This window comes from Onychostoma macrolepis, chromosome 02 (assembly GCF_012432095.1).
Source record: "Onychostoma macrolepis isolate SWU-2019 chromosome 02, ASM1243209v1, whole genome shotgun sequence".
Taxonomy (NCBI): domain Eukaryota; kingdom Metazoa; phylum Chordata; class Actinopteri; order Cypriniformes; family Cyprinidae; genus Onychostoma; species Onychostoma macrolepis.
This window is the reverse complement of record NC_081156.1, coordinates 1546475-1566804: the sequence shown is the minus strand read 5'-3', so window position 1 is coordinate 1566804 and position 20330 is coordinate 1546475. Positions and strand designations below refer to the sequence as shown.

At 38.3% G+C, this 20330-nt stretch overlaps 1 protein-coding gene across 4 annotated transcripts in view; it reads right to left on the bottom strand.

Moving 5' to 3' along the window:
• The window catches only part of wdr33 (WD repeat domain 33), a 26309-nt gene extending 5979 nt beyond the window's left edge, over window positions 1-20330 (bottom strand). Inside the window, exons 1-19 of one of the 4 annotated variants that reach the window (XM_058765611.1) lie at window positions 20138-20330; window positions 17016-17238; window positions 16866-16934; window positions 16685-16789; window positions 16467-16562; window positions 16209-16360; window positions 14616-14713; window positions 12603-12729; window positions 12242-12396; window positions 12062-12140; window positions 11821-11931; window positions 11421-11515; window positions 11247-11333; window positions 11019-11158; window positions 4595-4747; window positions 3740-4477; window positions 3571-3634; window positions 3205-3445; window positions 3026-3097 (exon numbers count right to left, since the gene is read on the bottom strand). In XM_058765611.1, the coding sequence (XP_058621594.1) occupies window positions 3026-3097; window positions 3205-3445; window positions 3571-3634; window positions 3740-4477; window positions 4595-4747; window positions 11019-11158; window positions 11247-11333; window positions 11421-11515; window positions 11821-11931; window positions 12062-12140; window positions 12242-12396; window positions 12603-12729; window positions 14616-14713; window positions 16209-16360; window positions 16467-16562; window positions 16685-16789; window positions 16866-16934; window positions 17016-17219 (2786 nt within the window). In that variant the 5' untranslated portion in view covers window positions 17220-17238; window positions 20138-20330. Of the gene's footprint in view, window positions 1-3025; window positions 3098-3204; window positions 3449-3570; window positions 3635-3739; window positions 4478-4594; window positions 4748-11018; window positions 11159-11246; window positions 11334-11420; window positions 11516-11820; window positions 11932-12061; window positions 12141-12241; window positions 12397-12602; window positions 12730-14615; window positions 14714-16208; window positions 16361-16466; window positions 16563-16684; window positions 16790-16865; window positions 16935-17015; window positions 17239-20137 lie in introns of all 4 variants that reach the window. The other 3 variants (XM_058765602.1, XM_058765619.1, XM_058765629.1) reach the window with 3 other exon arrangements.

Here is a 20330-nt window from a genome sequence, read left to right as displayed (position 1 = left end):
GTTATCGCTCTCACTTCTCATACTGGTCACTGGAAGTTCAACATGGCAAGTCATGGCAACGAACTCTCTGAGGATCTGAAAAAAAGAATTGTTGCTCTACATAAAGATGGCGTAGGCTATAAGAAGATTGGCAAGACCCGAAACTGAGCTCCAGAACGGTGGCCAAGACCATACAGCGGTTTAACAGGACAGGTTCCACTCAGAACAGGCCTCGCCATGGTCGACCAAAGTCGTCGGCATCATATGCTCGGCATCATTTCCAGAGGTTGTGTTTGGGAAATAGACGTATGAGTGCTGCCAGCATTGCTGCAGAGTTTGAAGGGGTGGGGTGTCAGCCTGTCAGTGCTCAGACCATATGCCGCACACTGCATCAAATTGGTCTGCATGGCTGTCGTCCCAGAAGGAAGCCTCTTCTAAAGATGATGCACAAGAAAGCCCGCAAACAGTTTGCTGAAGACAAGCAGACTAAGGACATGGATTACTGGAACCATGTCCTGTGGTCTGATGAGACCAAGATAAACTTAATTGGTTCAGATGGTGTCAAGCGTGTGTGGTGGCAACCAGGTGAGGAGTACAAAGACAAGTGTGTCTTGCCTACAGTCAAGCATGGTGGTGGGAGTGTCATGGTCTGGGGCAGTATGAGTGCTGCCGGCACTGGGGAGCTACAGTTCATTGATGGAACCATGAATGCCAACATGTACTGTGACATACTGAAGCAGAGCATGATCCCCTCCCTTCTATTCCAACATGATAACGACCCCAAACACACCTCCAAGACGACCACTGCCTTGCTAAAGAAGCTGAGGGTAAAGGTGATGGACTGGCCAAGCATGTCTCCAGACCTAAACCCTATTGAGCATCCTCAAACGGAAGGTGGAGGAGCGCAAGGTCTCTAACATCCACCAGCTCCGTGATGTTGTCATGGAGGAGTGGAAGAGGATTCCAGTGGCAACCTGTGAAGCTCTGGTGAACTCCATGCCCAAGAGGGTTAAGGCAGTGCTGGAAAACAATGGTGGCCACACAAAATTTGACACTTTGAGCTCAATTTGGACATTTTCACTTAGGGGTGTACTCACTTTTGTGGCCAGCGGTTTAGACATTAATGGTTGTGTGTTGAGTTATTTTGAAGGGACAGCAAATTTACACTGTTATACAAGCTGTATGACAAGTGTCATTTCTTCAGTGTTGTCACATGAAAAGATATAATAAAATATTTACAAAAATGTGAGGGGTGTACTCACTTCTGTGAGATACTGTACACAGACCAAAACCACTTTTTGTACCAGGTTGTAAAATTTTTTTCTGCTGTAAAGTTGGGCATTTTAACATGGGAAGTTTATGGGACTGACTCCCTTTTGGAGCCAGTCTCTAGCGGCCAGTGGATGAATTGCAGTTTTAGTCACTTCCATGTTGGTTTCAAGAGAGGCTAATGGCCAAAATGGCTAATTTGAAGCAATGCCAGTAAAATCCAATAGATGAAGCCGTACACAGAAAATGTACACCAAGCGGTGTTGATTTAACACCGGGAAATTTCATGTGTAGCCTGTAGTGCGGTATATAACCCCTGATTTACTCCGTCACGCGACTCGTGCTGCTCCGGGGTGGCCACCGGAGCTGATGGCGGCCACTCTCGTCAATGCTTGCGTTTACACTAACCGCGTTGCGCCACGTTTCTGAAGCGTCACAGAAGCGGCTCTCTGCGCCTCTTCGCTAAAGATAGGTGCCTAGTCTATTTTTGAGCACAAATATAAATTCAAAAAAATCTAAATATACACCCAGTGCAAAACTGGCACAATTGTAAATAGTTACTTTTAAAAATGTTAAAGTGTTCATTTGTTTTAAAAAATGCCTTGTATTGGTAGCCTACTGTTTTAAAAATGCTTAAAATCTAGCAATTATCGTCAATTTGATTTCACAGATACTATTTAAACTAAACTGAGCTAAACAATGACATCTCTGAATTCAATAATGAAATGCCATTAATTGAAAATTGAGTGTTTAATCTTATCATTATACATTACTGACACTCTATCTTCCAATTTGATACTGTTAAGTGCTTTGACATAATCTGTATTGTTTAAAGCGCTATATAAATAAAGGTGACTTGACTTAAAATGCTCTGTAGACTTTCCAGTAGGAGAACAAATGCCAGTTTATCCTCCTGCTCACGATCACTGTAATTTTGTGGGAAAAATATGGAAATAATTTGTCGTTTTATTTAGCAAAAATTCTGTTTTCCACACATTTTTTATGAAAATGGATAGAGTCATTTTCTGGATTATAAATCATGGTGTTTTTTTATAATCTGAAACGTGCTGCAATTTCCAGGGCGACTTAAAGCAATCAGGTCAAGTGCAAAGCGACAGACATTTGGATTGGTGACCAATGAGAAAGGCAAGTGCATTTGTATTGCGTATTTTCCAGCAACCACGACGCTAGTTTCAGTTTCGCTTTAAATATTTAGGCTGGGCGTTTATAATAAATGTTTATAGTGAATGCCACTATAATTGGTGTTTGTTTTTTTACTTATATTTGTGTTCCTTCTTTTCTGAACACTGCTAAATTTACAAGTTTTTTTATGGAGTGAGGGGAATATAAATACGTTTCTAATGTTTGTGAATGTTTCATTTATTTTACATTATTTCTGAATGAAATGATAAAATGTGTCTTATACATCAATTGACTTGTACATCAATGCAACTTATCTGTGTCAAAGTGCTCATAAAAAATTCAGAGATGGTACAAGAATAGAACTACCATGTGTGTACAAGTATACATACAGTACAGTAGTGAGTGTCAATTTCATAAAAAAAATAAATAAAATAAAAATAAATAAAATCAAAGCTTTATTTGTCATACACATATTATGCTGCCCCTCACTTGGTGTGGCCCTCAAGTCAAAAAGTTTGCCCACCCCTGCCCTGGACTTATGTTTATCTTAAGAATCTTTTTGAAAAGTTTCTTTTCTGTCAGTACACAGTTAAGCTAATTGTGAATTGCATCTCGGGTGGCATGTAACACTTACGAGTCATCTCCATGTGGTGGCCGTCTCTGCCTCTGGTCAAACTCCTCACCAGTGTCCTCATACCCATCATACCTGTAAAGATGTGTCACAAGGCACAAATTTCAGATTCTAATCCACAGGACTCTGGCCATTTAACAAAATCAGCTTTATAGGTTTACATTGTGCTGAATGAAACATACCTGTCATGTCCCATGTACTCTCCATCATGTGAGGAAAACCTTTCCTGGCCCTCCCAAGGGCCTCCAGAGATTCCTCTGTGACCTACAGAGTATTCCTGCCCAGGACCACCAGGGCCTCTTCTCCAGCCCTCTTGATAACCCCCATCATCACCCCAGTACTGGCCTCCATCTGAGCCCTGACCAGGGCCTTGTCGCTCCGGTGGGGGTCCCATGTGGTGGTTAGGTGGTCCTCGAGGACCATCTCCTGACACAAACAGAAAGGGAAACACAAACAAGTCGCTATTAACTCTCACATACTAATCTTGATTAAAGTGTCTTGCATATGAATAACTTTTCTTCCCACAAGAGTTGTTCACTGAGTATTACCTTTTCCGTTAGGACCCTGCTGTCCTATTCCATGTATCATTGACTGAGGCCCAGGATTCTGTCCCTGAAAGACATGCATTTCAGCAATAGAATCTACTCTGACTTTTATTCAGTTACATCTTTTTGTCCTAAACATTCATGGATGTGTTTATCCCAACTGTTTCTTCACCTGATTGAATTGTCCACGGTTTCCTTCACCCATGTGTGGTGGTTTGCCTTGCATATATGGTGGAGGGCCCTGCATGTTTCCTGGTGGCCCTTGCATGTTGTTTGGTGGTCCATGCATACCCCCTGGAGGAGGCCCCATTCCATGCATATTTCCCATGCCCTGCATATTACCATGCGTCCTGGGTGGAGGTCCCATCATACTCCCTGGCATGGGTCCCTGAGGACCCATCATGTTTCCATGAGGCACAGGCCCCCTCATGTCTTGATGCATCATACCTCCCTGTGGTGGCCCTTGTCCTCGTGGTGGCGGTCCCATCATACCAGCTGGAGGTCCACCAGAACCTGGGGGCATTCCTGTTGGGGGAGGTCCTTGCATGCCTCTGGGGCCAGGCGGCATGCCAGGAGGACCCTGGGGACCCATGTTCCTGTGAGCGCCTGGATGACGTGGAGGTCCATGCACATCTGGACCCATCATGCCCTGAGGAGGGGGACCCTGGTGCATGGGAGGTCCTGGTGGACCCATCTGGCCTGGAGGTATGAAAGGACCAGGCATTCCACCTGGTCCCATTGAAGGCATGTTGTGCGGCATTTGTTGTGGAGGCATGGACTGAGGGAAGCCTTGTGTTGGAGGGGGCATCGGACCACCCTGTCCTGGAAAGGGTGGCATTGGCCCTGACTGTCCAGCAGGGGGAGGCATTCCCTGCTCTTGTAACTGTGCCATTCGCTCAATCTTCAGTTGCTATGGACAAAAATAATTTCTTTATTAATAAATTAAGCAGTGTATATGCATAATACAGTGTTATTTACAGTTTTAAAGCACATTGCTAAAATTTTATATGTCATCATATTTGCAGACCTCGAGCAACATTGGATTTGTATACTGCAGGGCAGCCATTTCCTGCTCAATCTCTGCTTGGGTCTTCTTTTTGCCATCTACTGTCTTTTCATCCTTCCTTTCCTTTGGAACCTCTCCAGGAGGAATCGCTGGAACCTTATTCTCTGCCCAGGCCTAATGAGTAAATCAAAAAGTGAGGAATACACATCTAGCCAAATTATAAATTATAAGACCAAAACCTGTCTGGCAGTCAGGGCTTGGCATTAACTTTTTTGCTCACCAGCCACTGTGGTTAGTGGTTTTCCAAATTTACTAGCCACTCAGCATTTTCAATGGCCACAATTTTGTTGTTAGGAAATTATGTTTTATATGACTAAAGTTACTGCATATTACAATTTATTTCCAGGTAATTTTTTGCCTATTTAAAGCCATTTTCCATAAATGTATTAAATGCATGCGTCATCTTTCATCTCCAATTTTTACATTTTCTTAATAATTTCACTTAATATAAGACAATTAGACAGGGCTGTTACCAATAGTAAAAATTATATTTCCACTGCAGAAGAAACAGAAGCAGCTGAAATGGCATTTAGATGCATTTACACAGACAGTTTAATGATGCTGAAATGTAGCATGAATGCATTTACATTGCAAAATTATAACAGAAAAAATAATGATATGAGCTTGGTGTTTTAAATCAGTTATATCATGTATTATTTATTTATTTATATATTAGGGGTTGCACCGACTAATCGACTTTAATGCTCTGCCATGACGCTTTAAGCTTGACGTCGACTAGTCGCTGGTCCTATAGAGGGCGCAACAGTATAAGAAATCTCTGAAGGACTTCCACATTTACGCTCCGTTTCCAAACAGTTAAAATGACAAATAAATGCATACTCTGGAAGCGCTCCACAAGACGTGTGATTATATTACTGGATGCTCGAAATTGAACAGGAGAATGCACGTTTTAAACAGCTTATAGTACAGGTTAGTTAATCGCCATTCTAATATAATGCACTGCTGCTCTGTAACACACACACATAGGCTACAGATAGTAGCCAGGGTTCCCATGAACACCAGATTCAAGGACTTAAGGACTTTAAGGACCATTTATTTTATATCAAGCACCTATCAAATTCACACGCCAGCATATGTAGTGTCATGAAACACCTTACAGTACTAAACATTTTACTTACACTTAACATTTACATAAAAAATTTCTGAGTAATAATGTTTTGAATGTGTGCGTTTCATAAATTTAGACCGTTTTGAGCAGTTGTGTTCAAAGGAATTTAATGAAATCCATTGAAGTTACTACTGGTAATATTCAAATACAATTTCTGAAATATTGATAAAATATGCATCAAAGTGGTTTTTGCTGTAGTTCTTGTACAAGATTTAAATTTGAAAGAATTTCGCAATTTTTAAGTTAATAAAAAGTGGTTAAATGTTGTAATAACACTGTAAAACCTGTTAACATTAAAAATGTGCACATTTTCTCAAGAGACGTTACTCATTAATAAATAACTCAAGTCAAAATTATTTTGTAAATCCCATTTTTTCATCTTTGACCTAGAGGAATGCAGTTGCTCAAACATGCAGATGCTCAATTTCAATATTTTTAAAAAAATATGTTATGAATATTTTAAACCTTGTACATGTGCAAATCTGCAAAAAAAAAAAAAAATATATATATATATATATAAAATAAAATAGGACTTTCTATTTGCTTTTAAACTGTACACGCTTTTCACTAAGCCGTTTTTCTTATTTTTCAAGTTCTACATTTTCTCCTTAGCTCCATGTCGCAGTAAGTTCTGGGAGTTCATTTTTAGTCCATCTCCTATCCTGAAAAGTCTGTCTTGCAGAGATTGACTAAAAATAAGCTCCTAAAACTTACTGCTATTCTGGAAGATAAATTCTTCAAACAGTGGTACAAGAGGATGTGGTGCTGTTCCTTCAAGAGTCACTCTCAACTTATCTGTCTATAAAGCCTACAAAAATTAGTCTTCATGTATTTCACAACACTTCAGCATGTTATTCTTATTAAGTGATGGTCATTTTTTAGGATTTTTTACCCAAGCAAAGTCTCTGAGAACTTGACACCTTGTAATTCTAGAGACTCCAGGAAGGTTGCAGTTCTGGAAAATGGTGGCGCTGGAGAATAAAGGTTTGATGGTTTACACCTAATTCTTCACATTAATTCTTAATTATTTTGCAGTTACCGTGTGTCTCTTCTCCACCTGTTTTTGTCTGACCCCACTGACCCAGTGAGCATTTCGCTGACCAATGGTCATGTCTTAACTTTACAATTTCTGTATTGCATTAGTTTTGAATATTTCTCATTGGGGATTTAATAATTTTTGACTTTTCAGTTAAATCTCTTTTTATCTGTAAAAGAAAACGTGCCTAATAATTCTGCACACATGAATATAAGGAGATTTTCACTTCCAGCCTTCATGGACAATTATACATCACTTATATATATATATATATATATATATATATATATATATATATATGATTAAATACAAAATTAATAGTAGTTATTAAGATCGATGTGGTTTGTAAATGGTAAAATGTGCTTGGAGAAAAATATGATCAGAATATCAACGTGCCTAATAATTATTCACGCACCGTAAAGATGTGCTCACTTTACACAGAGTGTGCGTGATTGCGAAATCGAACGCGAAAGTGAATTGCGAGTGCTCACTCAAATGTGATTTCAATACCCCGCCTAGTAATAGCGTGAAAACTATATACAATATTAGAATGTTTGCTGGAGCGGGACACACACGTTGTGGGAGTGGGCGGTGGTCAGAAACTCAGCGGGAGTGGCTTAAGAAAACTCTAGGCTGCACATCAACACAAGTTTTTTTTGCACTACCCCATCTCCACCCCAATCATTTGTGCCGTTTCGTTCTGTCTTTGACAGCACATATAGGACAATTTTTGAAATAGTGCCATAAACTAAATTTATTTCAAATTTAATTCAAGCACTTTCAAGGACCTATGTTTGTTTTCAAGTACTTTCCAGGCCTTGAATCCATATGTCTGAAATTCAAGTACTTTCAAGAAGTGTGGGAACCCTGAGTAGCGCGTACATCACGCACAGATTGCGCGTGCACAAAATCTTTCAGCGCGGAAATGTATCGTCAACACTGTTCTGTGATTTCTCAAAATAGTTTAGAAACTGAAAAGTTCAAGCATATATTTCTTAATAACAAAGTCCCACAGCTTCACTACTAGTAGAGAGTCGCTGCCAGGTAGAATTAATTAACACATACAATCGCTCTCACTAATACATTGATATGAATGTAATCTTTACTGTGCTACTTTCTGTATCAGATTTAGAACGAGCAGAAATCTGTGAGAAATATAACGACCCAAAGACAAAAGAACTGATAAAAATTAGCTGTTATAGGAGCAATAGCCATGTGGGCAGCACTGTGTCATATGCCATAGCTGTGCACAAGGTGTTTGTCACAGCTCCAGACTTATTTGTTCATTAATGACGTCATCAGCCACTAGTCAACTTCGACGTGACTTTAATCACATAAAAGTCGACTTTAAAAAAAAATTCGTTCAACCCCTAATATATATATATACACACACACACAAAAAAAATATTGGAAAAAATGCAAAGAAAAGCTACTTTTAAATATGAAAGTAATCCGCCAGTCGGTGGCAGCAAGTGACTGTCATAATGAGTGAGTCACTGAGGCATTCATTCAAACAATTAATTCAGATGGCTGATTCATTCAAGAATCTTTATAAATGCACCACTGAATCATTGCCTGAAATGACTAATTCAAAAACGCCAAATCATTCAGTAACGAAACACCGCTGTGTGTTGCTCAGAGATGAGCGACTGTTCTGCTGTGATCTTTGGAACCATTTTCATTAAGCAAATCAAGAAAAGACAGTCAACATTTACTGTTTTCAGGGAAAACTTCACTCTCTTGGTCATGTCACGTTGCTTAACTAGGCTATATGTTACAAATATAAAAACTAAGTTGGATTTTTACAGCAGTATGTTTCTTCTGTGTAGTTGTATTAATTTGTTTCGATTTCTTCCATGAGATTTTCACATACAGACAGGCTGCGTGAACTTCAACTGGGGCGACCTTGTTACTGTTGATTATCCATTATCAACTGCCGTTTACACCAAATGTAATAAAATCAAAATCATTCTTGCCAAAAGTTTTATTTTAATCAGATTAGTTGTCCGGTTAGACAAGTAAAATTCTCGTTCACTCGCCCCTTTAAAAAATCCACTTGTTTCACACAAGTATTAGGCCCAATCCCATTTCTACCCCTTAGCCCTTCCCCTTTCGAGACACCGTGTCTCGATTCTCTTTTGGTTGGAGGGGTATGGGGAAGGGCAAAATAGCCCTTCAAACGAAGTTTTTTCGCAACCACACTTCAAACGAAGGGGTATGATTTATTTTAGCATAAACCGGCTACAGCAGCAACATGGCTGCCCAAGCGAACAAAAAGAACCATAAGTGTAAGCATTATTAGTATTAATAAAGAGTTCAATGAAAAGTGTTGTGTTCATATTTAAAGGGGTCATATAATGCCATTTTTGTACAAGCTAATATGATTCTTTAGGGTCTAAATTGAAAGTTTGTAATATACTTTAATTAAAAATTCTCATTAGTATTGTAAGAAAACACTCATTTTACCTGCTCAAAAACAGCTCTGTTTTCAGCACACCGTTTTAGTGCGTGTGTTTTTAAATGCTAGTGAGCTTTGCTCGCCCCGCCCCTCTGTTCTGTGGGGCATTTTTGACACAACACACGTGGAGTGTTGCCTTGACAACAGTTGAGGGTATATTTTGAAGAATGGCAGCGGAGTCTCTGAGGATACTGTGCAACCCTAACGCTTTTGTTCATTATAAACGTGGGATTATTCATTATATTGAGAACGTCAGAATAGAAAACATGCATGTACCCTGAATGTAAACATTAGCCACATACATCGTGAAGCGTGCTAGCGATTTGCAAAGATTAATATAAAGATTAATATAAAGGTTAATTAAACGTTACACTCACTTCTGCTGGAGGTTCAGCAGGAACACGAATAGTTGGTACCGATTCTTTTTTCAGGAGCAGCTTCTTAGCAAAACCAGCTTTATACTGACCTTCATTTATAAAGCAGTCTGGTGAAAAATGATTCACGCAAACATGAAAACATTGACGTTGCTCGTGGGGAATATTCCCTTCAAAAGCGAAACTCAGCCACTGTGTCTTCAGCGGTTCGGACTTAGGAACATCAAAATGACTGCTGTGTTCATTATTGCACCCGAGAACAGAACACCACAATCGCTTAGACGCCATTCTGCTCATAGACAGCTCCAGCGTATATCAACAATGACGCGCGGACTATGATTGACAGCTCGCTCACAAGCAAGGGCGGGTCTGTGTTGAAACACTGCTGTCAATCAACCATCGTGGGAGGGGCGTCCGACCGTGTGACGTCACACGGTCGAACGGCTTGATTTGAGACAGGGTAAAACAAATAAGGAGATTAAAAAAAAAAACACTGGACAAGCCCGACTCCCTAACCATTAGGCCACGACTATGGTCATGTCATTCCAAGAAATGTTTGCAAAAAAAAGAAGAAAGAAATCGCTAAAGTTTGCTAATGTCATATTACAGACTGCACGATAGTGCCACAACATATTTCTGATCAGGGTGATAACCACCATAGACATGGATGGAGGGGGGGCTAGTCCCCCCAATAATTAGAATTTACTAAACTTTTTTCTCAAATATTGCCAATTAGAGAGAGAGAGAGAGAGAGAGAGAGAGAGAGAGAGAGAGAGAGATGAAAGTTGTGTGTACGTGCTTCTGTGCGTCTCTCTTTACAATGAATGAGTTTACTTCAAAAACAGTGATTTTGTCCTCTCGTTGCTGGAAAATATAATGTAGCGATTCAGTATTTAAACTGTTATTGATAAAAGTTGTGGGACAGCATTGATAAGTTCCTTTGCTATTGGATGTGAGAGCTGCGCAATCTCCGATACATGTGTGTATGTGTCAGTAAACAGCACATTAATATAGAACGTTAAGGATCTAAAGCACACCAGCACTCCAGAATAGGTGCGTTTATTGTAGGAGATAGACAACGTATAACGGTATAGTAGTGGTGTCCCAATTCTTAGTGGGAATATTTTCACCCCTACCACTTGACAATGTGTTTCAAGCGACAAGGGGAAAGGGTAGGCGTAGCTGTGAAGGGGTATCAAATAGAATTGGGATTAGGCCTTAATGTCGAGCTGTTACTGCAGGCTATACAAAATTCAACCCGCCAAAGTGGCCAGTGGGAGTGACCGTATTACCAATCACTGCTGAAATCCACCCACATTTGGTGGTTGTTCATGTCAAGCACTGCTGGCAGTGCTACCAAAACATATGTATTAGATGATCACACTGACCTGTTGAAACTGAGCTGGAATTGGCTTTGCATAAGGAACCTTTTTAGTCGGGGGCTTTTTTTGGTCCTTCAGCATGACCTCTTCCATTCCCCAGTCCAGCCCTGGAATGCTCATCTCAGGCTCTGCCACCATCTCTTTGCCTGAGCACATAAATACCAATTATATATAACCAACCAACTGAACTTCAATAAATATTGACTATGACTGTGCATGTATTAGTGTCTTAACCAGTTTGTTCTTGTTCCATGGCAGCCTTCAGTTGTTCTGGTATCCCCATGCCAGGAATGGCTGCAACACTATTGGTCTCTATGTCATCTAGAATTACCCAAAATAAAGCATTATGAATTAATATGTAAATCCTCTATAGGGCTTTTAAATTGCATGAGGTCAAGGAATACTAACCATACTCCACTCCATCTTCTGACATTCCAGGCAACAAGTTCAGATTGTATCTGTCCCGCATCTTGTCCCCCGGCCGATTCCTTGTCCAAAATTTGCTGTGGAAGTGATCACAGAGCAATGAGCTAGAGTCTATGTAAACTAGAGCATTTTAGGTTCATAATCATTCATTTCTTTGTTTTGACCATTTACTTAACTGCATGGAACATTTAATGTGTATTAAAATTTAGCTATAAATAAAAGGAATGTGTTCAGTAGCATAGTATTTTTTTTTTTTGCTGTGGTAAAAAAAAAACTGGTATCGAGAATTGTAAAATGTCACATGTATTGGCATTAACTACTGAAATTTTGGTAAATGTAACAACCCTAATAGACACATGCATGTTTTTTGACACACACTTACCTGGTATGGTCATTAGACCCAGAACACAAGATGTGGCCCAGTGGATGCCAGGCTAAACTCCAGATCATTCCTTCATGAGCCATCTCCATTCCTCCCACCTCTTTCTCCACACTAGCAAAATATTTCAACAACTTCAGCAGTCAAATAACACACAATTGAAATTACTCCAGAGAGTATTACTTTTTCACTAATGCTACTGTATATGGTTAAACAGTACAGAGAGGATCTGAACATTGCTTACCCTGCATGCCAAAATAGCAGTGATCCATCAGAGCCTCCACTGGCAAATAAGCCTTCATGAACTGGGTGCCAAGCTACAGCTGCAATCAAAAAGAGAAAATGTATATGGATACAACCTATAAGCATACAACACACTGCTTCACCTGCAGGAGATTAATACACATTCTCATTAGGATTATACCTGTGGCTTCTTTCTTATGTCCTCTAAAAACCTGCAGCTCCTCTTTGAGGTTGCGAATGTCAAACAGTTTACATAAATGGTCACGTGATGCCGTCAACAGCCAGTTGCCATTAAGGTTCCACTTCACCTCCATGACTGTGTTTTTATGTGCATGTCTAAGGACAAAACACAACACAAGACACAAAATTAATAGCCCTTCTTAATCTCTCTTTCTTGATTAAGTACTCAAACTCAAACCAAGATCAGCAATGCAACAAACTTTCTGTTGTCGAAAGGTTTACCTCATCTGTTAACAAACCATTCGGTTATGGGCAACAAAGATAACAATATTTTTGAGTTTTACAGGCGTCTGCTAACTTACAGTGTTGCCAAACTTTGTCCAGTCTTTGGGTCCCAAAATTTTATAGGTTGCTGGCTGTCTTTGCTGCCGGACACCACCAAGCCCTTCGTGGGATGCCAATCGACACACTTCACATCTGCTCCATGACCTGGAAACACATAAAAAAAGAAACATGTATTTGCAGACATTTTTCTTTCCTATTTCAGAGCAACATTGTTAGAGTAACAATTTTTTAACCTTTGATCATAAATTTAGCATTAAATATAGATCATAGGTATGCTATATTTGATTACAATTCTATAAAGAGCAAAGACAAGCTAAGCAACAGCCAGAACAAAAAACAAATATATATATATATATATACACACATTGCATTAAACTTCATGTCGTATTGAGTCATGTCACTGAATCAGCAAAATCATATATATAACATATTGAGAAGCGGCACACTTTGACTAGCGAATAAAGGCAGCATTATTTTAAAGGGCAGTTGTGCAATTGATGTCACAAAAACAATTAAGTGAGCATGACACATTCATAATGTCTGGGTAAAGCTGCATGAATTCTTAATAGCTGTGTTTTTATTTGATTGAGATACTTGTGCATTTGCACAAACATGAGGAAAAGGAGTAAAGTCTGCAGTTAAAGTTATTCAGTGTGAAAAAAACAAAACAATTTCTATTGTTGATACAAGTCCAGATCACTGCAAATGGGACAGTGCCATAGCTCAAAGACATGCAGCATTCAGACACTAACAAGTGGAGAAACATTTTATTTAGTGTGAAAGGTCTTACAATGTGTAAAATCTATTCTTTTCACTTTTTCACATAATGTTGTGTTTCTTTGATTATAGTCCTGAGTCTGAACACTTAACTATCAAAACAACAATATTGTGCCTTCCTTAATTGAGTTTGAAATGCAATCCACCCGACCTGACCTGACCCTCCCCTCACTTTAATAAATGTTTGGAATTCAGGGTGTTTTTTCACTGGCTTAACAGGTACAGGTATTATGCACAAGGTTTTTTATCTTTATTTTACCAGAAAGTTTCAATATACAGACAATCACATAAATTCTTTGCATTACTTACTCTCTCTTGCACACACACACACACACACACACACATTTAATCTGACATAACATTTGACTGGTATTATTATTGAACTGAATAGAAAAATGATTAAAAAAAAGTTGAGGTATTGTATTTTTTAAACCGTTTGAAACATTTGAAAAGTTTATCATGTTATGATGTCTGTGCATTTAAGGTTAATTTTTTAAATGGTACAGGTCAGGTTATACGTTATACATTTATACATGTTGTTGATATTGAAAAAGACAAATACCTCAGCTTCATTGCATTGCAATAAACGCAAATATTTTAAATTATGGCAAAAGGAACTTTTTAAACTAAAAGTCAACAAGTGGGTAGTAACAATTTTTAGACAGCTGTTCAACGCTTTTGAAAGAAAGACTGAAGAAAGAACAAATGATTTTATTTGAGAAAAGATATCTAACCTTTTCTACTACAAAATTATTTTTTCAGATTGCCTGGCTGTAGTACTACAGCAATAGTGCCCTACAGTATTAACTCAGGCATGTTTAGCAAATATAATACTATAATCCACAAAACAGGGGTTTATTAATCGCAACCACCAAATAGTGTGCAGAAATATTGAGAAGGGGTTTTTAATATTTGAAAATTCAACAGAAATAATATGCATTCCTTAAAAAAAAAAAAAGGTACAAAACACTGTCAACATAAAGGGAACGGTCTTCACCATTAGATATTATAAAAGGATTTAACCAGGTTCAGTGCTTGATCAGTCAAATATTAGTTACAATCTCGAACAAAGTCTAATGAATATAAAAATAAATTGGCAGACCCATGTAAATGACAAAAAAAAAGCAAAAAAAAAAATTAACAGATGTGTGCGAAAGGTAATGTGAAGTCTCTGTTTGTGAACCCAGATGACAGTGTCATTTTATGTTTAAAGGAAAGCGTTTGTGAATATCTCCACATCTTATATAACATACCTCTCAGAATTCTTTCCTCATGACAGCGGAGAAAGTCCCAGATGCGTACAGTTCCATCATCAGAGCAAGTGGCAAATTTATTATCCGTAGGAGAGAAACTGAAGACACAGCAGGGAGAGAATCAACAATGAAGGATAAAATAGCAGTTCTCTGTGGGGTGGACACCTTAAACCCTGCGGGGGCCCTTTGAGTGGATCTGACAAGGAACCATCCATCTCTTTAGCAGACAACTCACTCTACAGAACAATTCTATCATAACTTGCTTAAATGCATCTCTAATACCACAAGCTAAAATTAAATACATATTTAACGCTGACTGCACATTTATCTGTATTCTGATCCATGCTGTACAACATCAGAAAATAGAATGAGCACATGAAAGGTAATTACTTTAGTTCAATTAATAAATATAATCAGGTATGTTTCAAATACAATCATCCCTACACAGACTGATCTTCCTTCCAGAGGGTACACAAGCTGGTTCAAGCATTTGGCAAAACTGAGCCTGCCTCAGTTCACCAACTTACTCTTTTGACCTCTAAACACACACCATTATTTTGCTATTTCTACACACAAATAAGGCAGACGTATCAATCCACCTAACACCATAAAGTACAAACATTACCCACAGTGCTCAGATGTTCTTACTATGCACTCAATTTTTTTTAAAGAATAGGAAAAAGCAGAAATAAACCACTGAAGTGAGCGAAAGCCTCTCTTCAGTCTGTTTTACTTCAACCCATGAGCCATTTTGATGATCTAATAACCTCAGGCTTTAAATTTGTGGCTTCATTTTTTGCTTTTAAAAATATTGTACAAGAAATTGCATTTTATTGCATTAGAAAGGACATTACATACTCTGTATTGTGTCAGAGTTAACAAAATAAAAGGGAGTGGCAATGAATTATAAACCTGGATTTAAATGTGGATGAAAATGTTTCCATGTGCATTTATACCCGTAGAGTTGTATAAAAGTAAATATTGGAGGTATTTATTCTTATAAATCTTTATTTAGAGGCAGAATTTTTATTAGGGACTGACTGAAAGCGTGACAAAGACTCTGATGGCCAGTAGGGGCAGCACAGCTCCTGTCTCACTGTTAAACCATTGTGAACTGAAACTTAAGAGTCGTGTGCATTTCCTTTAAATAGACCAGTGCAAGAATCTCCTCCACTATGGAGGCTCCAAGAAACCCTTCCAACAAACACTTTAGTCCCTGAGGGTCTTTTTAACGGTCATTCCACTCCCCCTCCCCCCTTTTTTTATTCTAGACTGCATGTCATCACCTTAGAATATAAATAATTGGGAATACTTTATTTAAAAGTGTGAAAAATACACCTTTTCTGTACATAGAAGTTATGTATATAAAAGATGAGAATACATAACTCAAAAGCCACAGGTGACAAATAAATGCAGTGTTGCAACAACAACACACATGTGTCAATAATAAAGGACATAAACATTGAGCAGCACAGGGAAGAGTATTTCAGAACTGACAGCACTGAGGAAAGCCCCCTACAGGCAGAGCACTGCCCCTGCAGGGGCAGTAACAGGCTTGGGTTAACTACAGAAAATGGTAGATTGTGTATAGACCTGGCCTCTCTAATCGCCTCCTTGTGAGCCTGGAACATCTTGACGTTATTCATGTTGGACTGCCAGTACTTCACGTAACCTCCATGGTCGGCAGTCAACATCCACATGTCATTGTGAGACCAGGTCATTGCCCTGACAGGGCTATCATGAGCCTATGAGAGAAAAAGAAAGATAATTAGATAAGGACCTTTTAGCAAGCTTCTGGGGTTGTGAGGTAAGGGTGGTGTGCCTCAAATCTAAAATATGGTCTCTGATTACCTGAAGAATTGTCTCGAAGTTAAATGTGAGTCCATTCCATAAAGTAAACTCCCCACTGGAGGCACCCGTTACAAGTCGCCTGCCTTCAGGAGTCCACTATAAGGCGGCAAGAATAGGGTAATGAAAGGTTTAGAATAACCAAAGGAGTAGGCTGCATATGGGTTGCGAAATGATACATTTCAACACACAAAGCATCAAATCAAAAGCTTTACACTTACCCGCACAACAAACACAGGGCATTTGACTTTGTTGGTGGAGGTTCTGACAAACTTTGTTGTAACAGCATTCATAGGGTTATTAAGCATACCAACGGGAGGAACAAGCTGCAAAAAAAGTATGAGAAATATATGAACTTGAAGAAAAAACATGAGAACCAAGCAAAGTAGTAGTAAAACATACATCATTGTAGCAGCCTGCATCTGGTTGAATAGCACGGAAATCTCGATGATCTCGTTGCCACAATCGATTCTGAAATGGAGTAATTTGCCAGATGTTAAATTTGCCAGATGTTACACTACCACACTCTGTTACATTTTGTAAGGCTTATACCTCAAGATATCTGATGACAGACGGATTGTAATCAATGGTCTTGCGGTTCACAGCTTTCCTCATGCGCTTGCCATCGAAAGTGAGCTGCTGCATAGCCTGCTGCTGGGCAAAGTCCGGCCTCTTGTAGAACAGCTGACGAGGTGCCTGGTGCTGGAACCGAGGCATGTGGAAGAACCGGGGAGGTGAGCCAATATCTGTTGCCATAGTGACAGTTTTGTAACACCTGAGGATGTGAGGAGAAAGAAATTTACTATGAGTTTAGGGTTTATTACACTGGTTCACTTTAAATGAACACTAAACAACCAATTGCAGAGGTCAAGAAAAAAAAGACAAGACACAAAAACAGAAAAGACATTAACAAATTTCAAACCACCTGGAGTATTAAAACAACACCAAGTGTTTTGAAATATTGGCACATTTAACCTGTAACTTTTGTGGTTAATAAGTTTGTTCCCAGAATCCAAAACTAGCATGCAGCAACAAATTCATGAAATAAAAAAAAGAGAGTAGACCATCGATTGATAAATAAGAAACACCTCTAATTCTACTGTGCAAGAAACTGACTAAATTACATAAGTGAACCTGAGCATAACTTAAGCATCAAAATAATAAGACATTGTAATTAATCAAAACAGTTCTTTGGGATGTGAAAAGTGTGTTTAGGAGGAATAAACAGAGTAAAGAAGTGACAATGGATGACAGACCTCAAAGGGTAAAAGCATTTGTAATCATTATAAAGAAATTCTTTATAACAATTTTACATTGGTTTCCATAAAAAAAAAAAAGAAATCAAAAAAAAAAAAAAAAAAAGTGCTCCAAATGCAAGCTGAGGCATGGTGCAAGCAATATCAAAGCAAACCCAAGCTGAATTTAAAAGCTTTTTCCAGATTAATGGACAGGATAGCTTTACATGCCAGAGAAATTACATAAATGTTTATTGATGTTGAGCATCTGGAACCACAGCGTAAAATACCTTTAAAAGCATCATGCTTTTCACAGTAACCCTTCTAAATGAATGAAATTGAGTAGCATCTAAAACAACTTTGGTTCTAATTTAGGCATATGCAGTTTGAAGCATTGACAGCAAAATAAATTTACCTAGTATTACTTAATGTTCAAAAAAAAAAAAAAAAATCATCAGCTGACATTTTCAAATATTAAATATATGCATTCACTAAAAGACATCCTCCAATTAAAACAATTATGATCAAAATGGTCAAATGGTGGTGCCAACTCCACTGCTTTTCCAAAAAAACAAACAAAAAAGAGTGCACACATAAAAAATGGAATTTGTTGCAACATTACAACATCAGTGACTGATTTAAATTGTTTTTATGGTACCATGCGCACCTAACGGGCTCAATACCACGTATAGGACATTTCATTGTAAAAGCAAAAGACTAAATTCAAAATCACTAGTTATATTTAGTTATCGCAATATAACCTGTGATTTTAAGTAAATGTGTTAACTTGTAATTAGTATGCAATAAATAATGTGTAATAATTAGTATTCAAATGTTGGCAAACAATTATTGAAATTTAACTCCTAAAAAGTAGATTAACATTGCACTCTGTAACATTTTGTTTTCCTAAAAAACAAGAACCAACAAAAAAAACAAAAACAAACAAAAAAACCCCAAATACACGAAATCGTGTCAGTTTCTTGTTAGCTCACTCATAAAATAAGAAAGGAGATCTCAATGATGGATTACTTCTCTCGATACAAATACAACTCAAACCATTCAAATTAGCCTGCGTTATAAGAGTGAATGATGCTGCTAATGCCTAGTAAAACGCATTCATGTACTCAAGTGTGTATACACACACATATATTTTTTGTGGGTATGTGTATCGGACATCTCAGAGCAACAAAATTGCACCACAGACAGAATAGCTGTTGTCCCTTCAGGAAGAAAAAAAAACTTCTGGAACAGTGATTCTCAACTGGTGGGTCGCAAGTAAATAAAAATGAGAGATATGATCTGTATACTTTCAGAGTAATTTTGTCTTAAAATACAATAACCAACTTTGTCACTTGCACTGTAAAACGTGATAATGTAGTCAATAGCTTAAGAGGCATTATTACCTGATTTGCTCCTTAAATTTAGCCTACTTTTATTGGTGTAACAATGTTGTCAGGTTCAATGTAAAATTTGGGACCAGAACCAAAACCAATTGGAAAGCACTGTCCTAGTGTACTCTAACCTCCTTAAAGCTTATGCAAATGATTAATTTATGAGGTGGGAGAGAAAGGAAAAAAACAAACAAACAAACAAAAAAAAAAAAGTGCAAATTAAAACAGTAAGTTACCCAGTTCTTCTGTACACAAGTAATCAGCCCCTCCATTAACACATAGGTTAACGATTTAAAAAACATGTACTTAAGATGAGAAGGGAGAACATTTTATTATCGGTATGACTAAACATGTATTCGTCATAAATGCAGTATATGGTTTCATTTAAAATATCTTGAGAGTTAAGTCGATGCTGCTGCATTTCTGAAAAAGGACTGAATTTAAGAGCTGTTTATGGAAAACATATCGTACATCCTGTGCAATTGTGCACTTTCGCAAGTAAAATAGGGCCGGACTTGAAATGTTCGACATAAAAATGTTATTTGGGTAACATTGAGGGGTTTGTAAATGCTAGAAATATATTTATGGAAATTGTTTAATGTCTTTTTTTAGGTGGCGTGTTACACACCGCTCTCACGTAATAACGCAGAACTCAATTTCAAACTTACTAAAACTAAAACACACGAGTCAATTATTAAAGACATGTATCTCTTAAATGTAGACGCTAAAACAAAACTTGAATTGGCTACTAACGCATAATTTATACCTGTAGTTTCTAGGTCGACAAATGTCTCTCTTCAGTTCGAGGTCTGTTAGCCTTTAGCCGGCTAACACAATACCTGATGCTACCACAGGCCCTCACAAACAGGCCACATTTTCACTGTCTACCAGAACGAGAACAGAATCTCCTTAAAATAAGTGTTTATTTGAGTGCAGAATCTGTCCGCTGAAGCAGATAGCTGTGTGCTGGCTGTAATTGTGGGTATTTCTTTCCTGTCTCCCGTACAGCGTGTTTAAATGGCGCCCGGTCAATACTTGAGAAACTCACCCAAAATATCCAGTGCTGACTGAGTCTATTAATCTAAATTTAACACACGACTCTTCCTTGTGGAGACTATTGTAATGTCTTTCTGGAAATGAAATGTCAACTGTTTCCAGAGTGCGCGTTAATTCGCTATTTTTCGCGTTTAATTAACCCCCTGCCTCCATCTCGAGGCTTCCGCTCTTCTCGTTGCTTTGAA